Source organism: Crotalus tigris, unplaced genomic scaffold (genome assembly GCF_016545835.1).
Source record: "Crotalus tigris isolate CLP2741 ecotype Arizona unplaced genomic scaffold, ASM1654583v1 scf7180000024461.5605484, whole genome shotgun sequence".
Classification (NCBI taxonomy): Eukaryota; Metazoa; Chordata; class Lepidosauria; order Squamata; family Viperidae; genus Crotalus; species Crotalus tigris.
In genome coordinates, this window is record NW_024100632.1 from 1627945 (window position 1) to 1655783 (window position 27839).

Genomic DNA, 27839 nt, shown 5'->3' on the forward strand with positions numbered 1-27839 from the left:
TTTCGCTCTGTTTTCGTCCCATTTTTATTATTGTTGTTGTTGTTGTTATTGCATCTGCTTGATATGGACCAAAGCGGTGTATAGAAGTTACATTTTCTCCTTTTAAGTTATTTCTGTCCTCTTTGGTAACGTGTCCCAGTCTTGCCCTCGCATCTGGAGAATTGAACATGCTACATAAGATTGTGGAGGATAGAAAATTCGCCAGAAGAGACATCTCCAGAACTGATCCAGGCTGTTGTATGGTTTGCAGAAACTGGCATCGCTTTCTTTTCATCTTTCAACGGAGGAGGACCTCAAGGTGGAACGCAACCTGTCAAACGGATGTCAAGCAAGGGGAGACAGAAGGTGGCATCTTATTGGCTGAAGCCTGGGCCTTTTCAGGAATGGCAGAGGCAATGGGAGCAACTGCCCCCACACAATTGCCGAGACTTCCCAATGGACTGATACTTGGCTTTCAAGACTCTAAAAACCATCCAGGAGGACAATGGTCCTCCTAAGGCTTCAGAATATGGAACATCTCCATTGTCGACGATGGACCAAAAAAAGCAGAACAGGGAAATCGATGCAGGTATTTGATGCCGCAGGAAGAAAGGAATCAGCCCTCTTCCATCACCACCAAAATGGTTCAGAACACAGGTCCAAAACTATGTATTTTGGTGTTTGGGGAGATGAGAAGAAGACGATGTAAGACTGACGGTCAGAAAGGCCTGTCTGTCCAAGTATTGTGGGTGGAGTATAAAGGGCCAAGCATCCAGTTTATCCTGCAACACATACTTTGTGTTTGTTAAATAAACAGCTAACAAAAGGGATCGGTGGAAGGAGAAGATCTTGTGAGCTTTCCAGTCTTCACCACCAGCTGTGGCTCCAATTACAAAACCTCCTCCATCTTGCAGTATATATATATATATATTTTAAAGAGAAACATCACCAACTAGGTGATAAACTTTGCATTTCATCAATGAAGGCTGGGGGGGGGGGAGAACAGAGCCAAAGAAATGGGGATGGGCCCCTTTTTTATTTGCATGGAAGGCAAATGACAAAGCTGGTTGACCACATTCTGCCTGCTGCGAAGCCATCACGTCAGCCTTCCTTAGGTGCCCAAGTTGGATATTTTTCCTGCTTCTTTGGGCAGAGCCACACAGGCAAGCGAGGAACAGAGACAAAAGGAGGCAGAATAACCTGGGTGTGGGATTGGAGTAGCTAGAGATGGAGCGTTTGGAGTAGTGAGCCTTGAATCCATGGGAATGGCCAAGAATTTACACGCACAGGTAGAAAAAAAGAAGAGACGAGCAAAAGGCTTGCATCAGCTGCTCACTCACAAAGCTTTGGATTGTTTTTTGTCCTGGGAGGGAACCCCGAAACCATGTTGCGAATCCTGCCAGGGGTGGTTTGAAGTTGAAGCTAGTCAAAGCAACTTGGGAAGGTGGAAGGCACCGTCCCAAACACGGCTGCCTCGCCAATCAGCAAACACAAACACGGATGGACAGAGGGAGGAGAAGACAGGCAGTGCTTGCGTTGCACGTGGCAAAATGGAGGCAGGAGGAACGTTGGGTGGACGGAGGCCAAAAAACACCTTCTCAGTCCTTCAGGTTGGCTTCCAAGACCCCCTGGGCCGTCAGTTCAGCCAGGACATTGTCCAGGTAGTTCGGGTCAGGATAGCCGTGCCCAGTGAGGTTGGAGCCAAATTCGGTCTTGTGGTGAATCTCGTTCCACACCACAGTGTCCGATTCACCCGTCGTGTTCGAGGTCCCGATGGTGAAGATGAGTCGGCGTTCCCAGGCCACAATGAGGAGTTTCAAAATCTGGGTGAAAAGAAGGTAAGATAGATATAGATATATTAAAAAAATATCCTTTCTCACTCTTGTGGGTGGTCTTGTTTTTCTCAATGTCGGGTCTTCTACCAGTGGACTGGGATTTTGAGGGTTCTGTGCAGGATCTTAGCTGTTCCTAGCACTGCACTTTTTTGGACAAAGTGCTCTGCTGTCATTCCTGGGATCGGTTGGAGACCCTCCCTCAACTTAGGAGTCACAGCCCCAAGTATTTCTACCACCACTGTGACCTCTTGGGACTTGACTTTCCACACCCTCTCCAGTTCCTCCTTCAGGCCCTGCTACTTCTCCAGCTTCTCATACTCCTTCTTCCTGATCTTCCTCTCACTTGGCAATTCTGCAACTACTACCACCACTGTCTTCCGGTCCTTGTGTGTTACAACGATGTCTGGTTGATTGGCTAGCATCTGGCTGAATATCTGGACCACCACTGTCTTCCGGTCCTTGTGTATTTCTACAATGTCTAGTTGATTGGCTACCACCTGCCTATTAGTCTGGAAGTTGCACAGGTGCTACCCAATGAACATCGTAGTAGTAAACAAGCACCAGAAGACAGTGACGCTGATAGATGTGGCGGTGCCAACTGACAGCAACATGAGGAAGAGAATGTGAAGCCCCAGGGCATGTGCACAAATGCCATCAATACAAAACGGAAGCGATGATATCACAAAGGGCAAGGAATGGCGACTGCTTAAGTATGTTCCAGTTGAAGTCCACTAAAAGTCAAAGGTCCAGGTTTACCTTTCTGCCTTTCTCGTTGTCCGGAAGATAACAATGACGTGGAAATCCTCGTGCGGTGAATTTTTTTCCAGGGTTTGGATGCTCTATGCCCTGCTTAAGCAAAAAAAAAAAAAAAAAAAGAAAAAGAAAAAAGAAAGAGAGTTGGGAGAGGCAAAAAACCATGCATCTAGTCCACAAGGTGTGTTATGGAAAGAAGTAGTAGCAGTTCTCAACTTACAACCGGTTGAAGTTATAGTGAAGTCAACATCCCTTCAAAATTACAGGCAGTTCATTTAGTGAATGTTTGAAGTGACAATGGCACTGAAAAAGGCACTTATGACTGTTTTTTCACACTTATGCCCACTGCAGCATCCCTACAGACAGGTGATCAAAATTCAGATGCTTGGCAACTTGGTATTTATGACGGTTGCAGCGTCCCGGGGGTCACATGAACCCCTTTTGCAGCAAGAAAAAAGGTCGTAAAATGGGGCAAAACTCACTTAATAAATGTCTTGCTTAGCAACAGAAATTTTGGGCGTTCTTGTTCTCACCTGGATCCCCGCAGGAATGTTGTACAGGATGCGGATCGTTTTGCAATTCGGATAGCCAGGAAGAGAGTGGGGGATGACGTGGAATTCCATTTTTCCAGGCGGCTGAGTCCCTGTCTTCTCCCCGTAGATGGCCTTGCAAGTGGGGCACTGGAGACTGCCATCCTGAGGGGCAGAAGGAAGCGAGGGGATGAGGAGGGGGTGCAGATCAGCCGTCCAGGGATCGTGACATGCCAACGAACCCGCCGGTTGATGATTTTATTTACTTATTTAAATCGATGGACTGCCCAATGCCCAACGTTTTTTTTCCCCCCCATAGCCATTTCATTCAAAATTACATGAAAAAGATAAAGCCTTTGAAGACAAAGTTCAAAGAAGAAAAAAAACGGAAAGGAACAATCGAAAAGGAAGGGAAAAAAATAAGAATGTGGTAATGAAAAAGGAAACGGATGGACTTTTGCTGATCGGGACCGAAGGAGAAGGGCTGATAAGGATTTGTTTAGAGATAAGAGATCCTGTGTTGTATTTTAATACCAGATGATAAATGGCTAAGTTTATCACATCTATCTATCTATCTATCTATCTATCTATCTATCCATCTATCTATCTATCTATCTATCTATCTACCTATCTATCTAGTATCTACACCTATGCTCTCTCTATCATTATATCTATCTATGATATCTTTCGTATCATTATTTGTTTATATCTATATATATTATCTTCTATCTCTATCATTCTCTCTATCATCTCTCTCTCTCTCTCTCTCTCTCTCTCTCTCTCTCTCTCTCTCTCTCTATCTATCTATCTATCATCTCTATCTATCTCCTATCTATCTATCTATCTATCTATCTATCTATCTATCTATCTATCTATCTATCTATCTCCTATCTATCTATCTATCTATCTATCTATCTATCTATCTATCTAATTTATATACTGGTCATCTCACTGTTTGGGGTGACTCCATATATTTCTTCATTATTTCTATTTCTTTTTTATTCTTTTCAATCCCGGGGGGGGGGAATTGAGACTCCACCCCCAAACCAATAATGTTCCCCAGATTCCCTCCCCCCCCCCAGCCACCCATTTGAATCAGGGCTCACCTTGTTGCCGTTGTTGTACATGGCAACGAGACAAAGGAGGTGGTACATGTGTCCGCATTTTCCCAGCTTTCCTACCAGTTCCGGCTTGGCACCCTTGTGCCTGAGGATGCCCTCGTAACCAGAGGAGGACACCAATCTCTCCATGCAGATGGTACAGTCCTGTTGGGGGGTGGGTGGAAACAAATCGGGGGTGTCAGCAACAACTAACAAGGAGGGAGGCTGGGTTCCAGGGAGCTGTAAAGCACTGGGAATAAATTAGGGGGAAAAATGTAGAATAATACGGTTGGAAGGGACCTTGAAGGTCTTGCAATCCAGCTCTCTCTCTAGTTCTAATCTAGAATAGAATAGAATAGAATAGAATAGAATAGAATAGAATAGAATAGAATAGAATAGAATAGAATAGAATAGAATTACAGAATGGAATGGAATGGAATGGAATAGAATAGAATAGAATAGAATAGAATAGAATAGAATTACAGAATGGAATGGAATGGAATGGAATAGAATAGAATAGAATAGAATAGAACAGAGCTGAAATGGACCTTGGAGATCTTCTAGTCCAGCCCCCTGAGAACCTATACCATCTCAGACAAGGAAGGAAGGAAGGAAGGAAGGAAGGAAGGAAGGAAGGAAGGAAGGAAGGAAGGAAGGAAGGAAGGAAGGAAGGAAGGAAGGAAAAGAGGGAAGGAATAGAATAGAATAGAGCTTGAATGGACCTTGGAGGTCTTCTAGTCCATCCCCCTGCTCAAGCAGGAGAACCTAGACCATCTTAGACAAGTGACTGTCTAGTCTCTTCTTAAAAACCTCCAGTGATGGAGCACCCACGATTTCTGGTGGCAAGCTGTTCCACTGGTTAATTGTTCTCACTGTTAGGAACTTTCTCCTTAATTCCAGGTTGCTTCTCTCTTTGCTCAGTTTCCAACCATTGTTTCTTGTCCTGCCCTCAGATGCTAGTTCAATCTAGACTGTTGCTGGGAGTGTTTGTGCCAAGGATGAACCCGAAGGAGCGATGACCTGTAGATCCAAGCCAGCTTCCCAATGGGAAAGATTGTTTTTTTATTTACTTATTCGTATCCTGCCTCTTAACCGCTGGACTTTTATCATTTCAAAATGCTCGTGCAACCTCTGTAAGGTGGCAACACTTGTTCACGTGTGCCTTTCGGTGACTCAGAATCTTAAAATGTACCACAAACCATTGCATGATAATAATTGCACCACCTTGGTGCAGATGTAAGCACTTTCCTGTTGCTGAAAATTACACACCTGGGACCTCACGTCTAGCATCTCTTTGCTCCAAGTCATTTGCTTCTATATTTAATCCTCGTTTCATCTCTACCTCCTCTTGTTTTAAGCGCCTTGAGACTCCAGGATCTCTCCCCCTTTACTCCACAACAGCCTTGCAAAGAACATAGAATAAGAGTTGGAAGGGACCTTGGAGGTCTTCTAATCCAACCTCCTGCTCAAGTAGGAGACCTTATATCATTCTGGAACAATCTCTTCTTGAAAACTTCCAGTGATGGAGCACCCACAGCTTCTGAAGGCAAGCCATTCCACTTGTTCTCATAATCAGGAAATACTAGATTGAAAGGGGGGACTCAATCTACTCATGCCTGGATATTGTATACTTTTTGCCCCACTGGTGGGTCAGAAAGTGGGGTAACTCACCTCATCAGGGGGGTTCTTTACTTTCTGGATATAACGTCGTACCACATCCTCGGGGTTTCTGCCTGGAGAGAAGAGAAAACTCAGGGCTGATTCAAAGGCATGAATACACCCACCCTCACAGAGACAACGAAAATGGTCTTTTTAGACACTGTGACTGCTGGCTGTTAGTCTACTGCTCTAGTCCTCATGAAAGCCATTTTATACCTCTTCATTCCCACCTGCAGCAGTCAATTTCAGTCAAAGTAATGCAAAGTCTGACTTAGAGATGGGAAGGCCTGGAAAAAAACCCCAGAAAAAATGGAAAAAAACAAAGGTTTTTTTTTCTGTCCCCCCCTTTTTTTCAAAGCCGTTTCCCCAATTTTTTCCAATTTTTTTCCAGGCCTCTGGCCCTACCCAGAGCCAAACAGTTGACTCTCTGTGGCCTTTCGGAATTTCCCACAATGCTCAGGGTACTTGATACAACATCCCTCTTTGGTGGGATGCAAAATGGCTGCCAACTCTAAAAGGGTCCAAAAGCCAGCGTCCAGCATGTGACCCCCACATTCTAACCCCTCAGAGACCGAGGAGGAAAACAGCTTACTCTTCTTCAAATGTTTCTTCTTGGTTTTACGACAAATGCCAGTAATGCCCGGCACTGCCTTCATGTCACTCTTGTTGACAGGCGGAGGGTGCAAGATGGGTTTTGGAGCTCGTGTCAGACAGACAGGCAAACCTGCTGCACACATCAAAATGCCGGTCATTCCTGGAATAGAGAAAGCAAGTGATTCCAGCAAAACTAATTCCATATGTTCTGATTTAACAGACTTTGGGATTTAACAGACCTTTGGATTTAACAGACTTTTGGATTTAACAGACCTTTGGATTTAACAGGCATGACATCCAGGCTGTTAAATCAAGGTTTTCATGTTCCTTAATAAAAAACGAGAAGGAAGCACTTTTTCTGACTAGCATATTTTACTAAAAAGGCATCAGCTTTCATGAGCTGCAGCTCAACTCATTTATTACTCTTACCTGCCAAGGCAGGGTGGACTGGACCAGTTCCATTCAGATTCTTCACTGGGAGAGCGGGAACCCTAGAAGAGAAAGATGGAGGAGCACATGTTTTTGGAACATCCCAAAAGGCTACTGTTTTATGCTCAAAACCTTCCCTTGCAGCCTGCCAAGCACTTTAGTCCATCTGACTTTCAAATAAACAAACAAGTTGCTTTCTCATAGTAGAGCATATACATACTTAGGTTGAATATGTTGGGTTCTTTGTGTTCTCAGAATCTGATTGCTTTCCTGCAGATGTTAGGCTAGGTAATATCATCAGTGTCCCAGAATACCATTTTAATTCCTGGGGATTCTTTGTAAAATATTCTTTAATTTGAAAGTTCTGATCCAGCTGGTTGTCTCCTCCTCCCCCTCTGTTCTTTATATGTTTTAACCTCCAGTCCCCTAATCGTCTTGGTTGGTCTTTTCTGACACAGACGTCCCCAAGGATCATAAGCAAATAAAGACAACGTTGACTATGTCGAACATTCATCAGTAAACTGTTCCTTGGTCACAGGCAGGATTAACCCCCACCGATTCCTCTCTAGCGCAACCAGATGGCCGACCACATTTTGCTGCAACTCAGGCCCTCTTTGTTGGAGGGGCTGCAGAAACGTAACCACCCCCCCCCCAAATTTTCTTAAACGTCCAGATGGTCCTACAAACAGAGCCGCTAAAAATAACCACGGTGCTTTCACTGCAATGGGACTGGTTTTGACAACTACAATGAGTTATTTGCATGTGTATTTATATCTTATATCTATATATATATTTTTCTCAAAGAAAAACTCTCCCACTGTGTGGGTGTAGGGGTGTGTGCGTGTGTGTGTGTGTGTTTTCCTAGTTTTTATTCACACAATGACAGCTCTGGAGATGGATTGAGAGAAGGGATTGAGTCAAAGTCTCAAAGTCTTCCTGGTACAAATGCCAACAGTTTAACTGTTATGCTAATCTGGCGTAGTGACTTAGAACGAGCTGTTGTAACTTTGAACGGTCGCTAAAGAAATGTTGTTGGTCAAGGCCTAACCTGTATTTCACATCAGTTACCTGTCTTCTCATTTCAAAACAACTAGGTTACCCATAAGCCAAATTTCCTTCTTTGGCATCATTTTCGAGCCAAAATACGTGACTTTTCACCTGCTCACCAGGAGAGCAGATCAGTAACTAGCTGTAGTCCTCTACTCTTGGCCTGGCCTTCCAAACATAACTTGCAGGAGGGCTGGCACCACACATTCAAAATCCCCTAAAAATTGCAGAATTCAAAATCTAAAAATGATTTATTGCACTCTTCCAGCACGCTAACCTGCTGGCATTCACACACAAATGCACACACACACACACACATTCTTCCTTTCTGACTCCTTTTTGCTGACTCTGACACCCATGGGGGGGGGGGCGGCAGTTAATCTCAGAGAGCAGTTGCCCATTGGCTCATCTTACCTAGCTGTCGACATAGCAGATCTTGGAAGCTGGAATATCGTTGTGTAACATTCACAATCGCAGCAGCCAAGAAAAAAAGAAGTCCATGCGAAGTGTAGCGAGAGAACAATGCTTAAAAGGCAGTTTGGCTTTTTCTGGGTATAATAAACGGAACTTGCCCGAAACCTTCTCCACTTTCATTTTTACTAATGAATAAATATAAATAGCCATTTCTGGTATGCCAACTTGAAAAAAAAAAGTCCACCTTTTGTAAATCACCAATTCTATGAGAGAATGCACTATAAGGCATAACTAGGAACAATATTTGCTTTGTTTTATTTTAGCAGTATGCCCTATTTTTATGCCATTTTTTCCCCTTTCTCTTTCCATTTTATTTTCCTTTTAATGTTTTAGGCTTGCTTTGAATAAGGGCCAGGTTGAAGATATTTTCTTGCCTTGAACCACTGTTTAGGGAGTTTGATGTTCGTGATGTGAGTTATAAGGCTTGAAACAAATAAATAAACAAATAAGCTTTTGGTACTGGTGGGTTAATTCTATTATGTTCCCAAAGGTTATGTCTTTTAGAGTTTGAGTGGGGTTTGTAGATTTTAGGGGTCTTTGTCTTCCTAATCTCATCAGCTTCTAGCTTCCTGGATCTAACCTTCCTGAATGGATTATCACATCTGCATTTCTAAAAGCTGGTTTCTGCTGAGTTTTCTGGCTGGGTAGAGGGGCTGGGGCTGGTTTCTGTCCTTTTTTAAAGATCGTCTTCATTATTCCTTTGGGAAAATATATTCTGTCTTTTTAATATTCCCCAAAATATTTCTTTCTCTGGATTCTTTCGACAGTAATCGTTACCGCTACTATTATTTTTCTTATTATCGGAACAGCTGGCGACATTCTAAAGTCTGTTATTCCACCAGTCTATGGATCCGGAGCCAGGGACAAACCATGCAAGGTTTAATCACCTATTAAGACAATTATCCTCACCATCACTTTAATTATTAGATTAAATTGCATTTTTAATAGCTGAAGAGTTAAATGTTTAAATAAACAATTAAATATTTAATTGAAAAATAAATTAAATTATTAACAACATCAAGCCACATTAGTCAGAGACAGACTGAAATGGTAATGCAATTACCATTATTATTCATACTATTAAAACTATTATTAATAGTAATACTGCTAACAATAGTCATGTAGCAATAGTAATAATGCAGATCATAATATTCCCCACATGTAAAACATTCCTAACGAGAAAGCCATAACATTGTTTTTTTAAGGAAGAACGTCACGAAAAGGCAGATTTTAAATAGCGTATTAAAACATGCTAAGGAGCATATTCGTATTTCAGTAATTACAGGAACAATAGTCTCTTAGTATCTACAGCTGATTGTTTTAACTCCTCTGAGTGAACTCTGGGTAGCTTTTCTATGTGATTAAACACCGATGCTTAAGTAGGGCACTTTTATTTGAACTAAAACAAGAAATAATCTTGCTGCTTGCCGCTAACAATCTAGGTTGTTAGCAGCACTTGGGAGAGCCCAAAAGAGATTTAAATTTTAAAAAAAAAGAAATAAGAGTTGGGTGCTATATTATTTATTTTTAAAATTAATTTGTTTGGGGATAGTGTCTGACTCTACAGAGAGACTCTGGGGCAGTTCCAGCACAGTATTTGCAAAACAAGATTTTTGAAAAGGCGATCTGCAATCAATAATGCAGAAGGATGGGAAATCTAACCAAGCGGCACATGAAATATACACAAAACACAAATTACTAGGAGCTGCATTCACTGTAGCCCAAGACTACCTCTTTTTGGTTTTGTTTTAAATCTGCCTATTTTGTGGTTTCCCAAACCCAGACCTGAAAGCAGCTAGGTATGTACCAAAATGGGCATTTCCCACCCCCACCCCCCCACAAATTTGCAGCATTAAAATTATGCCTTCCAAAATGGTGTGTGTGTGTGTGTGTGTGTGTGTGTGTGTGTGTGTGTGTATAAAATAAAGAACCTGATCAAAACTGCATACATTTGAAGTGCAAAAATGCAATGCACTATAACAGGATAAAAAAAAATCTTGCCAAAATATAACTCTCGGAAAAAAAGCAGGAAAAGTACGCAAAGTTTCAAGCAAACTTTTTAAACAAAATGAGGCAGAACAGGGTGAAAACTAACTCCTTGCCAAAGGAAAACAGAAGCACAAGGATCATGCAAGATTTCAAGCAGACTTTGAATGAAGTGGCTTAGGAAGACATTGAAACTAACTTATTGCTGAAGGCAAAACAACAACAACAACAACAGTTAAATCAATACTGATTTGGGCGGCCATAACTGCAAAAGAGACATGGTTTAAATTACTTCAGTAACAGAAAAAAATGTCCCCTCTTTTGCCTTTTCCAGGTTAGTCCTTGGCTTATGACCCCACACTCCTACTCCTCCCCCCCACAAGCCCCTTTCCTTTCTAGCACTGATGATGTTACCTAGTTGGGCAATGAAACGTCTGCAAGAAAACCACCAAGCTCAGATAGTATCAAGGGCCCCACAATCCTCCTCCTCCTCCTCTTCCTCCCCCAACCCCATTCCCTTCTAGCACTGATGATGTTACATAGTTGGGCAATGAAACATCTGCAAGAAAACCAGCCAAGCTCGGAGAGCACCAAGGACCCCACACCACCACCACCACCATCTTCTCCTCCTCCACCCCACAAGCCCCACTGCCTTCTAGCACTGATGATGTTACCTACTTGGGCAATCAAATGTCTGCCAAGAAAACCACCCAGCTCAGAAAGCACCAAGGATACCTCTTTATTTCCATCCCTGGACATTTGACCTCGACGCTTGGAGGAACGCCAGGCCTCACCTATACTTACCCTGGAGGAATGGATGCTCTGCTGCTTAGGATGGCTGCACGCTGCGTCCCAGGCCGGTTCAGGTTATTTTGACCTGGCACTTGAGTATTGTTGGGCGCGCTCTGGCTTCGGGAGAAGGTGGTGGTAGCTTGCATCCCATTGGCAGAACGGGACGGCTCCATTTTGGCCATCCCTCCTGCTTGCACGGCCCCCAGAGGCCACAAGGTTGTCCCATTGAAAGTATTGCTCTGCCGGACAGCCAGCGTCCCATTGCTATTGCCCGAGTAGACCTTTCGGCGTTGGGAGGCCAAGATGGCATTTGACGCTGCCCGCGTGCTGTTGACCAGCAGGCACTGCTGGCACGAACACGGGTGTCCAGAATTCGTCCCCACCGGCCAGGACTGAGACTTAGGGATGGAGCCCATGATGAGCGGGTAAGCTAAGTCCATGCGCCGGCGGAGGCGGCGTTTCCTCTGGGTCTGACGATTCACCTGCGACATGCTGTTGAAGTAGATCAGGTAGCAGAAGCCCAAGGTGGATAGGTCGAGCCATGGATGCTGCTTCTCGTAGGCGTTCTGGATGGTAATGCAGATGTCCATGTCGTAAGGGGTCCAGGAGTTGTTGTCGTTCTCCCACTCCCACACCACCCCTTTGCCAGGAGCGGAAGAAGGATCGTAAAAATTTCTCCGCACGGGGCGCATTGTCCCTGCAACAGAAGGAGACCCCCCCAAGAGATGAACTGACACAGCACAGGAAATGGAAGGTAGAAACAGTTGCCTTGAGCCTTGCGGGAAGGAAAGGCAAGACAAACAGATGCTAAGATTTTCTTGTTTATTACGTGATATATTACGGTCCCAACAGATTATCTATAGCTCAGGGTAGGACAGCAGAGTCCTTGGTGCGCTCTGAGCTGAGTGGCTTGCTTCCAGACGTTTCATGACCCGACTAGGTAACATCATCAGGGCGAATGTATGTGAGGGGTTCACGCTGATAACTTTACCAAGTTGGGTCCTTGAAGTGCCTGCAAGCAAACCACCAAGCTCAGAAAACATCAAGAACATCACATTATTTTGCTAAGGCTGTTTGTCCAACTAAAACTGCACATAGCTTTTGGTACTTCTATCTATTTATCTTCATTAGCAAAAATTGTGGAAGAGAGGGAAGGAGGGAGGGAAATGTGATGGGAGGGGAGGAGAGGCAAAGAGGAGGAGAGAAAGGGAAAAGGGGAAAGGAGAAATGAAAAAGGAAAGGAAAGGGCAAGTGTGTTGGATATCTTCGCCACCTTGCTTGTAAAAATAAGAAAAGATGCGTGATTTTTCTCTCTATTTTTTTAGACGTGGTGCAGCTGATAACGAAGGGCTCCGTAGCTTAGGATGCACTCTGCTCGCTGAGGAACACAACGCACACAGAGAGAGACACATAAACACTTTCTGTACCGCCTCCCCTCCCTCCCTCCCTCCGTGTGCTGATGCAGCCCGCCGCCACAGTCCATGCATGCAATCAATAATTATGTTTGAAGTGTTACGTTAACTATGCATCCCTCCCCAGGGACTCATAAAACCAAGCAGCAGTACGCCAGCAGTTTCTGTGGTGTTTGCTTTCAGCCAGCACAGTTTGGCAAGCGGCCCGCAGCCCTCTCCAGCAGCAAGATCCCTGGGGTGGGTGGGGGGGAGATGCTGTCAAGAAGGCAGGGGAGGGGGGCTGAATCTAGGCTGCAAGGGGTGGAGAGAGAGAGAGAGAGAGAGAGAGAGAGAGAGAGAGAGAGAGAGAGAGAGAAGCTGGCACGATAAAGCTCTTATGTAAAACATTGAAATTTGGAGTGTGTGTGTGTGTGTGTGTGTGTTGTCCTGCATTCACAGCCACTAGGATGGACACTCTGAAATGGAACGCACTGACATTCACCTCCATTTCATGGAGTCCCACTGATCAAGCAGTCGAAGCCTAGGTCCACTCAGAGCGCAGGTGGTCCTCGAAGTTACGGCCACTGTTGGAGCCCCAAATGTACGTGGCTCAGCGAAGCATTTGTGACATGTTGAGCTTGGTCCCATTTTACGACTTTTCTCGCCACACTGCAGTTGTGGAGTGGGTCACCTGGTTGTTAAGTGAACCTGGCTTTCTCTCCCCCTTGATTTTGCATGTCAGCAGGTTGCAAAAGGGGGAATCACATGACCCTGGCAGACTGCCACCGTCATAAATAGGAACCAGCGGCTGAGCATCCGAATTTGGAGCACGTAACCACGGGGCATACTGCCACGGTCATAATCCTGAAAGAACGGTCCTAAGTCACTTTCCCCCCCGCCCTCCGGTGCTGTTGTAACTTGGAACGGTCACTAAATGAAGATTGAGGACTGCCTTTAATTTTTTTCTGCTCTGAAAGTGTGGCCGACGTTTCATTCCAAGGGGGGAGGGAATCCAGCAGGATTCTCCATGGGTAGAATTGGGGGGGAGGGGGTTCTTGCACATACCGTAGTGAAAAGTTTGGCCAAAAGCCTGGGGGCCAACCCCGCCCCACACACACACACTTTGCACTGTACAATCCTCTCCAGCTTTCGTGGTTCCCACCTAAAGGAAGAGTGGATGTTCTTTCTTTAGTCACACCCTACAAATGTAGGATGCTCAGCTGAATTCCAAGTTATGACTGCAGCCATGCCTTTCCCTATATGGTCATAACTTGGGTTTCAGCTGAGCATCACTGAAGGGACTTGTTCATTGCACGTGGAGACGCCCTCTTCTTCTCGTTGTTGTTATAATTTGGAAAAAAAAAAGAGGATCGTGTTATTTTAAATTTATCTTTTAAAATCTGCTGCACTGAGGTCATAGTTTTCTCCCAAGCGGGCGTTTGCAGATCACGTTTCTCAGTGGTTTAATTTTGCTTCTCGTTGATGGCCACAGATCATTAAGAGAAGGAACAGCATTTAATTGCCCTGTTTTCAATTAAAATACTACCACTATGTAGTTACACGGATGAGGAGAGGAGACGAAACACTGCGTCCCTCTCTCGGAATTGGTTTTGGGAAGGGAAGGGAAAGGAAGGGAAGGGAGAGCAGGGGAAGGGGAGGAGAGGGAAGAGGAGAGGGAAGGGAAAGGAAGGGGAGGGCAGAGGAAGGAAAGGGGAACGCAGGGGAGGGAAGCTTGCTTGTTTTTTTGCAGACATTTCATTACCCAACTAGGTAACATCATCAGTGCTAGAATGGAGGGGGGGTTGTGGGAAGGAGGAGGAGAAAGAGGAGGAGAAAGAGGACTGTGAGGTCCTTGGTGCTCTCTGAGCTGGGTGGTTTTCTTGCAGATATTTCGCAGGACACCATGGACCATAAAACAAGGCTTGAATTTCCATAACCTGCAAAATTAAAATGTGGCTAGTGACTCTGGGCGTTCCACCAACGCATCCCATAATTTCCAAGCTATTTCTTAATCGTGGACTCTTCCTCCTCCCAAACAGTTGGGGCTATTATTAAATTAGTAAATCAAGTATCATCCACCAGATGCTGACTTTCCAAAACAGCTTCTGCTTTTTTTTTTTTTTTGGTATTTGGCTGCAGGGATGATTAAAAAACCTTCTTGACAATTCCAGGAGAGACAAGAACAAAATCCCGTCAGGAAAACTGGAGAGCTGGGCTGAATCAATTACAGCAGGGGTCCTTAACTCCTGCGCCACAGCCCATCATCGGGCCTTGAGCCCTTCGGGACCGGGCCACAGAAATGGAGGGGGAGTGCATGCACACGTGCGCATCCTCGCTTGCGCGAACAGTGGGTGCGCCAGTACCCGTATGCTCGCCTGCCACTCATGCGGAACCATCCCCTCTTCCCCCCTCCCAGCGGTCCACAAAGGTGGACAGGTCGGGGAACTCTGAATTAGAGGAATCAATTATCTAATTGATCCATTTCTGGTGAAAGAACTCAAAGATGGGCTCCAGGCCAGATCATCATGGAAAAAGATATCCTTGGTTGCTGAGCATCAACAATGACTTGATGGCATGGAATCCATCGATTCATCAATTAGAGGGATCCACGTCCCTCCATTGGCCACGGGCCTGCTCGCTGTGAACCTCACAGGGTAAATTTTGCATCACCCAGCTGTGATTTACTGAATTAATCCAGTTGCCGGGTTCAAACACTGGGCGGACAACTAAGCTGGAGACCAACATTCATGTCACATCCCAATTATGAGGAGCTGATTTTATTTCCTTATATAAGGTTGAGGACCTCTGCCTTATAAGGCTACGTTGACAAAATCTTGCAGTTCTGACAGTACAATCTTCCCCCCTGCATCTCCTTTACTGTCTGAGAAACTAGGGAGGATCCCTTCTGAAGTTTTTGTCCCTCTCATTATCCAGCTGGGGACTAAGCAGTCTCTTATCTGTCCATCCCCTTCTCTTCGTCCAGTCCCCCAAGGTCTGTCTCACACGCCATTACAAACGCTCAGCATTAGCAACTGGCTCAGGGAATTCTATCCCATCCTTTAGGACTGAGACAATTTTGACCTTATTGCACAATTGTCCCTTTCCCGTGCCGTTGTTGGTCCTTTATGCAACCCAGAAAGGAAGATTTCCATGTGCAACCCTTCTCCTCACAGACAACAGTTGGTGGGGTTTTTTCCCCCCTTCTTCTCATCTTTGTTTGTCCAGCCTGGTTAATTGCGGTAATCGTGGCTATTAATCAACTGCCTTCTAAGCAACGGCAGCAGAAAGGGAGAAGATTGAATTAGACAGCTGCTTTTTGCTGAATCAGCGCCTTTCCTTCTCTGGAGGAAGAAGGCCTAGGGAAGCGGACAGCTGGGAATAATCCGAGATTGCCTCATTCGACCTCCTCCTCCTCCTCCTCCTCCTCCTCTTTCCATGCAAAGGGTGCAGAGGTCTCTGTCAGTGTTTCAACCCGAATTGGGCAGATGAAGGCTCTGTTGCAAGCAATTATATAAGAGATGCTTGTCTTCGCAGCTGGGTGACAGGGCGCGAACTCTTTGCTGAAAAAAACCCAGGGATCACTGCTTGATGCAAAGGTCATCGTGTCCATCGGAGAAAGAAAGCATGGCTACTCTTGATGGGTCCCAACCCATGGTGGGAGATGACCAGCCTGAGCCCGAGGGAGGGGTCGAGCGTATCATAAGTCTCGAGCACCTGCGTGCCCAGAGGAGACCCAAGCCCAGCCCTCCTTGACTCTTATCTACCGCCATTTTGCTTTGACCATTGGTAGTTCAGGATCTCGCAGAGACTGTCAGCGTGCCGTAAACCTGTATTCATTTGAACGGCCTGGATTCCCAATTTCCCGCACCGGAGGGGAACTTTTAAGTTGAGTCGAATGGCTGTAAAAGAGCTTAAGGTAGCCTCGGCTAGGTACGAGTCCACCAAAATGAAAAAAACAAAAGGAGCAATCTGTCTATGGGGATGCTCCGTCCTCCAGCTCATGGTTGTCCCAAAGGTGCTTTTTTTTTCCCCAAAAGGCACCTGGACTTTGTTTGTTTTTCTCTTCTCATCCAGGAAGCTTAAGTCAGAACGGAAGAATGATTTCTTGGACGAGAAATAAAACATCTTCAAGGAAAAACAAAAAGTCCAGTTGCCTGCCTGCCTTCCTTCCTTCCTTCCTTCCTTCCTTCCTTCCTTCCTTCCTTCCTTCCTTCCTTCCTTCCTTCCTTCCTTCCTTCCTTTTCTTTCTCTCTCTTCCTTCCTTCCTTCCTTTCTTCCTTTGTTTTTCTCCTTTCTTTCTTCCTTCCTTTTTCCCCCTCTTTCCCCCCTCCTCCTCACCCTTCTCTCTCTCTCTTTCCCTCTCTCGCTGGCTTCACCTCAGAAGAAGATAGAGAAGTTCCTCCAGTTATGACAAAGCCCTCAGCCACCTGCTTGGGTGACCCAGGAATCTCATCCAAACACCAGGCAAGTGTGCCAACAGCTCCTGCAGTCTTGGCTCAGGGAGAAATGCAGCATTTGGGAGGTTGCTGGAAGCCTCCATGCACCAGATCACAAGAGCTGGCAGGCGGCCTCACGAAGGCAGAAGCGGACTGGATCGCCACCCTTCCTCCTTCCCTCCCACCTTCCTGCATAGATCCCACTGGAGGGGTAACCCTGGCATTTGCATTACATGCACCCGATTCCCAAATTGGCCCCTTGGCATCAGGCCCAGAATCAAAATCTAAGCTGATTTGCACCACACCCTAAACCAGAGAAAACCAAGCCCAGATTAACACTGGCCAAGCTTAGTGCAAATGCTAAGTCTTGTGTGAATGCAGTCCGGGAATGACAAACTGGGGGGAACTAAAATATGGTTCCGGTTTAGTTTTTTGTAAACGATACTTCTTCCCAGATTTCCTGAAGATCCTGAGCAGGATGCTGACTCTCATCTCTTATACAGGAGATCCTTGATTGACAACAACCAATCGGGCTAACCAAGATGGCGGTTAAGGCAGCCCTGCCCAATTTTATGATCTTTTTTGCCATGACTGTTAAGTAAATCACTACAAGTGATTCATGCCATTCTTAAGTCAATCGGGCTTCCTCTCTTGACTTTGTTTGTTGGAAGCTGGCTGGCTGTCCAGTGCTCAGCTCACTAGCTTGGCTTTTTTTATATATAGCTCCAGCCATTATTCTGTGCATCCCAGTTGTTTACTTTCGCTATTCACTATTTGGGAATAATACGTTATATATATATATATATATATATATATATTTATATATATATATATATATATATATATATATATATATATATATATATATATATATATATAATCCTTGGATTTACTTTGAGTTGGTCCAGGACTAAATAAAATAAACTGAACTGTGTAAACCATGGTGTCTGGCTTAAATTAATGACAATCCAGCCCCCAAAGCTTATTTTAGAAACCATGGCTTAGATTGATGTGTAAAATCAAAGATGAATGGTCTTGAAAACTTGCAGCCAGATTTTCAAACAATGCAGGGTGGAAACAAATGCTGTTTAAGCGGGGAAAAAAAGGCCAGTAAATCAAGTTTGGTAAGTTACTAGGTAAATAAATAAAACTCCAGGAAGACGTAGAAGCCAAATACAGACTAGCAGAGTTGGAAGGGACCTTGGAGGTCTTCTAGTCCAACCCCCCTGCTCAAGCAGGAGACCTTATATCATTTCAGACAAAAGGTTCTTGAAAACTCTCCCATGTTGGAGCATCCACAACTTCTGGAGGCAAGTTGTCCCACTGATTAGTTATTTTCATTGCCAGTGAATTTCTCCTTAGTTCTTTGCTTGCCTCTTTTTAGACTTTAACTTTTATATGCTGCTTTTAAGTTTAAATATTTTATTATACACTACTAAGAGTCCCTCTTGTGTGTCTAATCACTCTTGGCCAATAAATAATATTCTATTCTATTCTATTCTATTCTATTCTATTCTATTCTATTCTATTCTATTCTATTCTATTTTCTGTTCCTATTTCTATTTCATCTAATCCCATCCCAGTGATGGGCAGTTCTAAAAAGTGATCAATAAATCAATAAAAACAAACAATTGTTTTCTATACTTCTAATCTTCCTCCCTTTCTGTTGAATCCACCAGCCTATTGCATCAAATCAGCACCTCCAGTCCTACTTTGCAGCTGGACTCTCTCTTCCAGCCTTTTCTTTTGAAAGCCATTTCTTTCTTTTTTTCCCCCTTGAAAGATTGCCAGTTTCAAAGCTCTAGTATTACAGTACATGACAGGTTTGCTACAGAACAAATGAGGGTGACTTTTTATTATTATTATTTCAAAGGATAATAATTAAAAGAAAAGAAACAGGGAAGGTAGCAATTAGAAAGACAGGAGACACCCTGCATGTGTGTGTGTGTGTCGGTGGAGCAGATCAAAGGTTTTAATAGCCAGGTAAGGATTATCCTCTTATCTTAAACAAACTAGTCATCAAAGGAAGAAAGATGATTTTAAGCTATAAACATTCTTGCATTTTAAATTCCAGGCCAACTTCAATAAACAGGGAAGGGTGAGAGGGAAAGAGAGAGGGAGAGAAGGAGGAAGGGGGTGAGAGGGAGAGAGAGAGAGAGAGAGAGAGAGAGAGAGAGAGAGAGAGTCAAATTGACAAGACTTGAACATTGGGCCCTATCTGCAGTTCAGTAATGAAAAAAAAAAGAGGTCCTAACACTACGGCAAGAAAAAACAAATGCACAGGTACAGAATAGTTGGTACCTGGTTCAACAGCACTAACTGTGAGAAGGATCTAGAAGACATAGTGGACAACTACCGAAGTACGAGCCAGCTGTGTGCTGCAGCTGCCAAAACAGCCAACACAGTCAACAAAGGGATAGCATCAAGGTCATGAAGTGATAGGACCACTTTATAATGCACACATCAGGCCCTGCTTGGAATATTGCATCTAACCCTGGTCATCACGATGCTAAAAAAATAAAATAAAATGTGGAGAGTCTAGACCTAGACCATCTCAGACAGGTGGCTGGCCAGTCTCTTCTTAAAAACCTCCAGTGATGGAGTGCCCACAATTTTTGGAGGCAATATTTGTCAGTTTTTTTTTTTTTTTTAGTATGGACTACTTAAATAACACCCATCACTTCTTGGGATTGTTCTGGTTCCCCCCCCCTTTGTGATAATTCTCTAATTTATATAAATTTTATACTACCCTGAATCAAACAAAAGAGGGATTATATGATTCTGTTTTGGAACATAAGTCTTGTTTCTACAGTGTGGTTAAAGGAAAACTGTTTGTACTCAATTATCACCCGTTACACTGAAAGTGTTTTAAAGAACTAAGATCTTAAAATATTTCTCCTGAAGTCTGCCTCTAGTCATCGTACACAAAATCCATACTGGGATTGTTTTCAACAATGAAAATACAGGACGGATGCAACATTTAAGAATGAATAAACACAGCTTTACTCTTGGCTCAGTTTTTTTTTAAAAAAATGAGCATGACACTTTAGTTCTTAATTGCCAAGAAACTCAAAATGTTTTACTAGTAGTCCTTGACTTGGTACCACAAAGTGGGACCAGAATTTCTGTCGCTAAGCAAGGCAATTGTGACTGTAATGCAAGGACTACCTGAAGTTATATAACTGCTGTAAAGATGATTGGAAAGCATTTCTTTTTTTAAAAAAAATTCTCTTTGCTATTTTTCTGCTACTCCTTCTCTTTTAGTTCATTTTTTTCTTTTTCTTTTTTTACCCTCTCTGAGTTCGCCCTCTTCTTATATTTAAAAATTTCAATAACATTATCTGAAAGAAAGGAAGAAAGAAAGAAAGAAAGGAAGGAAGAAAGGAACGAAGAAAGAAAGAAAGAAAGAAAGAAAGAAAGAAAGAAAGAAAGAAAGAAAGGAAGAAAGAAAGGAAGAAAGAAAGAAAATCTTTGTGTGTGTCTCTGGTTAAACCCAACATGTGGACTCCCTCTAGGATAATTATTGCAAATTAATTCTTCTCTTTGGAGTTACAGATGTTGTGTTTGGTTTTTTTTGCAAAGCGGGCGGCTGATAAAATCTTTCTGAATCAGACCCCCCCCCCTCTCCAAAGCTTGGTGTGAGGTGCGCAGCTGCATCCCGGATGTTTTGAAAACATTGTGCTTTCTGCAGAGGGAGATCGCTGCACACACATAGAGACACACAGAGAGACACAAAACACCCAAGCACACACACACACACACACACACACACTTAGGGGAAGGGGCCAGGGGATCACTGCAGGGAAGCGGTTGATGATGAGCGAGCCTAATTCAGGGACCCCGGGGGAGTCACAAGCGAGGGAACTAGACAAGAGATGTTTTTTGTTGTTTTCCAGTGGGACCTTCTTCACTAAGGGAGAATTAGTGTGACACATACACACACACATACACACCCTGCACCCTCCTGGGAATAAACCCAGTTCTATTTTCTCCAAGTCACCTGCCCAACTGGAAGGATGTGTTGATCCATCAGGTTGGCGAGCATCGTATCTGCCCAATGGAAAACCCCAGGTGAAGAACGAAATTGGAGGTTTGTAAATTTGGGGAAAGATGGAGAAAGGGGATTTTTAGACCTGGGTTTATCAAATTCCCACCAGGCCAAAGGTGAGAGACAACGATGGCTGCCTTCAAGCTGGCCCGAAAAATATCACCATGCGTTTTTGAAAGGGGAACCTGCCAAAATTATTTTCAGTGGCATCGTAACTTTGAACGGTCGCGAAAAGCAACCGTAGTAAGTCGAGGACTGTATTTTGAAGGGTGTTGTGTTCAAAAAGGAAGATACCGTTTGGGCTTTTTGACTTTTTGGACCTTATACCTGTTTGCAGGCCCTGAGGGTCAGCGCAAAGAATGATGGGGAATGTAGTCCAATCCCCTAGAAAAAGGTAGGTTGGTCTGCAGTCTGTCAAGTCAGCTCCAACAGTTGTCTGGTTTTGTTGTTTTTAAATAAAGGGATTTAAATAAGGATGTTTCAAGTCTGCCAGGCGTGAAGGTTTAAAGGCTGGCAGGTAAAAGATGGCTCAGCTGATTTTCAATTCTATTAACAATAGTCAACTACCTTCCATTGAAAACACAAGCACACAAACACGCACACCTGTTGGAGCTTAGGCAAACAGATTTCAGCGGCCCCTCTGGATTTTTTCCGCCCCAAAGGTGAAAGTAAACAAGATCCCTGTGTGGATTTAGCAGAGAGGGGAAAAAAACCAAACCAAACCAGAAACAAACACAATTGACAGCTCTTAACCTCCAGGTCTTTTCCCGATAAACCTAAAAGCAATATAGGCAGACAGTCCTCCACTTACAACCGTTCGTTTAGTGACCATTTGAAATTACAAAGCCATTGAAAAAAAGGAGCTTGGGATCTGTCTTCACACTTATGACCGTTTCAGCACCCCTGTGGTCCCATGATCAAAATTCAAAGGCTTGCCAACTGACATGTACTTAGGACGGTTGCAGTGTCCCTAGCTCATGTGATCTCTTTTTGCAACCTTCGGACAAGCAAAGTCACTGAGGGAAGGTGGATTCGCTTAACAACCGTGTTAGTAACTGAACCACAGGGGTTCACTTAACAATGGTTGTAAAATGGGGACAAAACTCACTTAACAAAAGCCTCACTTGGCAAAGAAAAGTTTTGGGCTTAGTTGTGGCCGTGTGTCAAGGGCTGCCTGTATTTCCCCACCCGACAAACGCTGTTCATTGGAGCCTCAGAACAACAGCCCTGCGAGGTAGTCAAAGCGTACAAAAAAGACAATAACAACTGGCCCAGGGTCACTCGAGGAAACCTCATGGAGACGGGCTTCGAACTGATTTCTTTAACACAACACACACAATGGTTGACTTGCAACCATTCGCTTAGTGTCCGTTCGAAGTTATGACGACACTGGAAAAAAAAGTGACTTTTGACCAATTTTCACACGACGATTGCAGCCTCCCCCAGGGTCACGTGATCAAAATTCAGAGGCTCAGCAGCTGATTCATATTTATGACGGTCGCAGCATCTCCGGGGTCCTGTGGTTCCTCCCGTTTTGCCACGTTCTGACAAGCAAAGTCAACGGAGGAAGCCCGATTCGCTTAGCGACCGTGCTACTAACTTAACTGCAGTGATTCACTTAACAACCGAGGCAAGAAAAGTCGTAAAGTGGGGCAACGCTCACAATGACTGCCTTGCTTAGCAGAGGAAATTTGGGGCTGAATTGTGTTTGCGGGTCGAGGACTATTCTACTGCTAAGCTCTGCAGATATGGGTACACCTTTTACCGCTTCATTTCCATCCCTAAATCTTCTCTAGGTCTGTATTTTTTTCAGACTGAGAAGCCGCAGAGCCGAGACAGGGCCAAAGAGGCGCTATGAAACAGTGGTTCCTGTTGCTTTCATCCAGGTGCAACTCCAGCCGTTCACTCCCTGCCCTCATGAGATCTAGAAGCTTGTTCTCAAGTGATTTATTTTCCACTCCAGAGCTACACCCCACTGTCTATTGCAGCAAAGCAGAAGAGAAATAGAAAATAGAAAAAAATAGAATGGAATGGAATGGAATAGAATAGAATAGAATAGAATAGAATAGAATAGAATAGAATAGAATAGAATAGAATAGAATAGTTGGAAGGGACCTTGGAGGTCTTCTAGTCCAACCCCCTGTTCAGGCAGGAAACTCTGTATCATTTCAGACAAAGGATTCTAGAGGCTATCAGACTGAGGTTCTTAGGTTTCCCTAAGACTTCCCCCCTCTATGCACAAATCTATCAGGGCACCCCCAAATCGGAGGACGAAGGCTTGGCTTCTCATCCTCAGGAGCTCAGGCTGCCATCAGGGTCCAGGCTAAGAGGCATTGTTTTGTTTGGAAAAACCAATCTGTTTTTCTTTTTAAAAACCCTCTGAGGGCCACATCTTTGGCAACGCAGCTCCACACAGGAGGAACTGCGTTAAACTGCAGAGAGGGGATCCTATTGATGTCAATTAGTCACCCCGTTGCTTTCCATGGGTGTAGGATGGCATAACTGGCTATCAGCCTGCAATGCTCCATCATGGTGGTGGTGGTGCAAAGAAGATGGGTGGGATGGGGGGGGGTCTTCTCAGACACTGTTTTAATCCAATCCTACCCCTCTTCTTTGCACCACCACGAGTGTTGAGTGTATTGAGCGTTTATTAACTCGGTGAACCTAGATTATTGAGATTATTGAGTGCTGAGTATATTGAGTGTTTATGAACTCAATAAACCCGGATTATTTTTTTCTCTCTCTTTATAATTATGCTCATACGGCGAAACACCGAAGCATCCGGGAGGCGACTGCATTTTCTGCTCACCCCTTAAACGTCCAAATTATCTACTGGGCGTAAATCTCATATTTTCAGTCTTAAAGGTTTTTGTTGCTACTGCTAGTAGCTTTGTTATGATCACACCGCCCTTCTAGCCATTGCGAGCAGCACTCTTCTGCAAGGACCACAGTCTGGTGTCAACTTAAAAGATGGAGATTTGCATGAAAAAAAAACACACATCTCAGGACTCAACAGCCCAATGTCTTCCCAGGCCATTAAGAAACTTAATTTCGTTGTGAGTTACACAATGACAATAAAACTATTCTATTCTATTCTATTCTATTCTATTCTATTCTATTCTATTCTATTCTAGACAATAAAACTATTCTATTCTATTCTATTCTTGACAATAAAACTATTCTATTCTATTCTATTCTATTCTAGACAATAAAACTATTCTATTCTATTCTATTCTAGACAATAAAACTATTCTATTCTATTCTATTCTAGACAATAAAACTATTCTATTCTATTCTATTCTTGACAATAAAACTATTCTATTCTATTCTATTCTATTCTATTCTAGACAATAAAACTATTCTATTCTATTCTATTCTTGACAATAAAACTATTCTATTCTATTCTATTCTATTCTATTCTATTCTATTCTATTCTATTCTATTCTATTCTATTCTATTCCCTGTGCCCAAATCTTTGCCCTGGCTCCTACGTTGTTCAGAACTGTGGAGTAAACAGCCTTTCTAAAATCAACCCCTGCAAACTACAATAGATGGTTTAAATCACTCAGCCTCTGTCTGAATCTTGCTGACTGTCTGGAACTCCCCAGAATTTTAGCCAAGGGGAGAAGCAGCTGGAGAGGATCTTTGCTGTCACCGAAGGGCCCAAATTGGAGAAACGTGATTCAAAGGCTCTTCTTCCTACGTCCCATTCCCTGCAGGTGGAAAACTAGCATGACAGGGATGCTTCCCAGACAGAAATCTAGTAAGTCAGGCTTGTTTTCTCCATCTGTCCTGTTTTTCAGCCCGAAGGGTTCCCCCTCTCTCCCTCTCCTCTCCATCGACTAAACCCCGTATGTACATAATTTCAATTATGATAAAGGGAAGGTTTTTCCTCAATTCCATGCAACATTGACCATGACGGGGATGGTGAGGCTTACCTGTATCCTGCCGGAATTGATGCATGGATTGTAAATCTATAATGTACGGAGACAGCTGGGCATCCACCTGCCCAAGCACCACACTGCCCCGAGCGTCTTCTTTCAGGACGTTCTCAACGTGGTGACAGACAGCTGCCGTGTAGGGCCTCCACCGGCTGTACTCGTTCAGCCATTCCCATACCACGACCCGGGCCACGTTACTGGGAGGGAAGCCCAACCCGTTGGCAAAGAGCAGCGCTCCTGGAGCAGGCCGTGCCATGATGCCAGCTTCTGTGGGCCAGGCATGGGCGGCTGGCAGGCTTCTCACCACTTTGGGCTACCCCAGGGCGGGTCAGGAGTAGCACCCCATTTCCCAGGGATGTGGAAGGGCTCTTCTCTCCTAGTGCCCAAACTTGCAGCTCCGGCCTTTGGCGATACAGCACTGTGTGAAGCGAGGAAGCAAGCAGAAAATTGGGGAAGGAAGGCCAAGATGCCCTGGGTAGAGAACCAGGTCCGGTCAGTTTCAGGCAGAAAGGATGAACTGAGTTTTTCAGGTCCGGTCAGTTTCAAGCAGAAAGGATGAATTGAGTTTTTCAGGTCCGGTCAGTTTCAAGCAGAAAGGATGAATTGAATGGAGCAGAACACAGAAATCCCGAAGTCCATCATTCCAGAAAGGCAGTTGGAGCAAGGAGGCTCAGGACACCGCAAAACAGGTGCCTGGATCTTCTGCAGCATCTTTTTTTGGGGGGGGGGGAGGGAGTAGGGCGGGCAGCAGCGACTTCTCTCCTCCTTTCCTTCTGCTGAGAAATAGCCAGAGCGCTTCTTCCCCCCAGGTGTTAACCCTGGTTCTCGGCGGCAATCTTCTTGCCCCAACTCCCCAGCTCTGCTTTGAGGGACCCCCCCCCCCAGCTCGGGGGACCCCCGAGGCCTCGCGGAATAAGCCCCCCCCCCGCCCGGGATCTCGGAGGGGGAGATCCGTCTCCTGCCAGGCGCTCAGCTTCGGTCCGGAGGGGCAGAGTTGGTGGGTGGGTGAGTGGTTGGGTGGGGAGGGTCTCCTCCTCCTCCTCGGTCCCGGTCAGAGGAGCACGGGAGGAGCCCCCCCGGCGGGAGATCCGGCGCCTCCGCGGACCCCCATCCTTCCCGGCCGCGCAGCTGCTGCCACCGGCGAGACGGTGTCACCCTCCTTTGGCGCAAACCGGTTCCCGAACCTGGTTTGGCTCCCGACGTGGAGGCGGGGAGGAGCTGGAGGACAAGCCTAGGAAGGGAGGGGAGGGGAGGGGGGGGAACGAAAACCGAATGAGGAGGGATCCAAATCGGAGCGTCTCCGGATTCAGCCGCGCTGAGCGCTGCTGCGATCTCCCTCCGTCTCTTCCTTCTCTCCTTCTCCCTTTCTCTCTCTCCCTTTCCCCCTCTCTTTCCTTTTCCCTCTTCCTCTCCCCCGCTTTCTCCCCCCTCCCTTTTACTCTCCCTCCCTCTCCTCCTCTCCCTCTCTCTTTCTCCCCACTAACCCACCCGCCCCCTCTCCATCGCCCTACCCTCCCTCTCTCTTGGAGGTTCACAATCTTCGGCTGGAATGAAAAGATCCTCCTCCCTCCCTCCCTCGCCCCCCCCCCAGCTGCCTCCTACCTGGCCGCTGGAGGTCCAAGCGCCAGACACAAAAGAGGGAGGGGGGGGCGAGACGGAGACGGGCAGGCAACAAGAGGGCCCCGTCCGGATGGATGGATGGATGGATGGATGGCAGGCGGGACCCCCCCCCCTCCTCCGGCTGGGCTGGCTCTGCTCGCAGCTCTCCTGCCCTCTCGGCCCCCCCCCCAAAAGGCGCCGGCTGACCCTCACCCACCCCTCCCCTCTTCCCCAACCCTGGCTGCACACGTCAGAACGCCTCGGAGGCTGAGAGCCAGGGTGCCCGGGGCAGGGAGGGAAGGAGGGAGGGAGGGGGCGACGCCTCCCGGCCGCTAAGACAGAAGCCGGAGGGTCGCACTCCTCCTGCAGCGCCCCCCACCCCGCCTCCCCGCTTGCATCTGTCCCCCAGGGGTCTGGACCCCTCCCCGCCCTAGCGCGCACTGCCCCTGAGCAGGAATGGCGCAGGCTAAATGCTGGCGGGGGCGGGGAGGGGGGGGGACCGAGGGAGGGAGGGGAGGAGGGGAGGGGGGAATCCCTGGCCCCTCCTCTGGAGGCGGCTAGAAACCGCAGAGAATCAGCCGCCTGTCCTTTCTCCTCCCCCTTTCCCTCTCTCCTTCTCCACCCCCCCCCACCCCAGTTCCCGGCCACCACGTCCCCCGCATGGATAAATGGTGCCAGCTTGTCACCCTGCCCGCTTCCCTGCCAATCGAGCGTGGGGCTGCTGGCCCCCTGAGCATACACAGAAGCCCCCCCCCCCGCAAAGAAGCCGATCCATCAGCCTCCGAACAGGATGGGATAAAAGGGGATCTGCTGTAACACCAGTCACCAAGGCTGGAGAGCTGCCGGTCCCTCCTGTTCCTTCAGACCAACACCTAGGCTCAGCCAGGGAAGCTACCTTTAGCTTCAAGCTGGAGCCCGGGAGGGTTCATCCCATGGACAGGGTCCCAGCAAAGCAGGGGTTAACCCAGCAGACCCCCCCCCCTCTCCTCTCCAGAGTGCTTTAGTGGGGCCTGATAGCTGGAGCAAGGAACCTGTGGCCCTCCAGATGTTGCAAGTCCAGAGAGACTGCACAACCGTGAGGCATGCTGGGAGATGTAGTACCAGGACACCTGGCACCCCCCCCCCCAGGTCCCCTGGGGAACCAAGAACTGATTTACCTGAAAGAGAGTCCCACTGATGCTGTTCCCTAGTTGGGTAATGAAACGTCTGCAAGAAAAGAAAAAAAAAACAAGCTCAGAGAGCACCA

The 27839-nt window shown here is 45.8% G+C and overlaps 1 protein-coding gene across 2 annotated transcripts; it reads right to left on the bottom strand.

Moving 5' to 3' along the window:
- DTX1 (deltex E3 ubiquitin ligase 1) lies at positions 1-27799 on the bottom strand. Of its 2 annotated transcripts, none has more exons than XM_039332613.1 (10): positions 27751-27799; positions 24992-26225; positions 11191-11875; positions 6880-6941; positions 6449-6610; positions 5869-5930; positions 4204-4362; positions 3101-3262; positions 2571-2660; positions 1-1802 (listed from the first exon to the last, which is right to left on the bottom strand). In XM_039332613.1, exons 2-10 carry the CDS (start codon positions 25248-25250, stop codon positions 1578-1580), a joined length of 1866 nt encoding a protein of 621 aa, XP_039188547.1. In that variant the 5' UTR covers positions 25251-26225; positions 27751-27799; the 3' UTR covers positions 1-1577. The 2 variants fall into 2 exon arrangements, with proteins under 2 accessions (XP_039188547.1, XP_039188546.1); XM_039332612.1 differs by lacking the exon at positions 27751-27799 and adding an exon at positions 26597-26755.
- Positions 27800-27839: the final 40 nt, after the last annotated feature.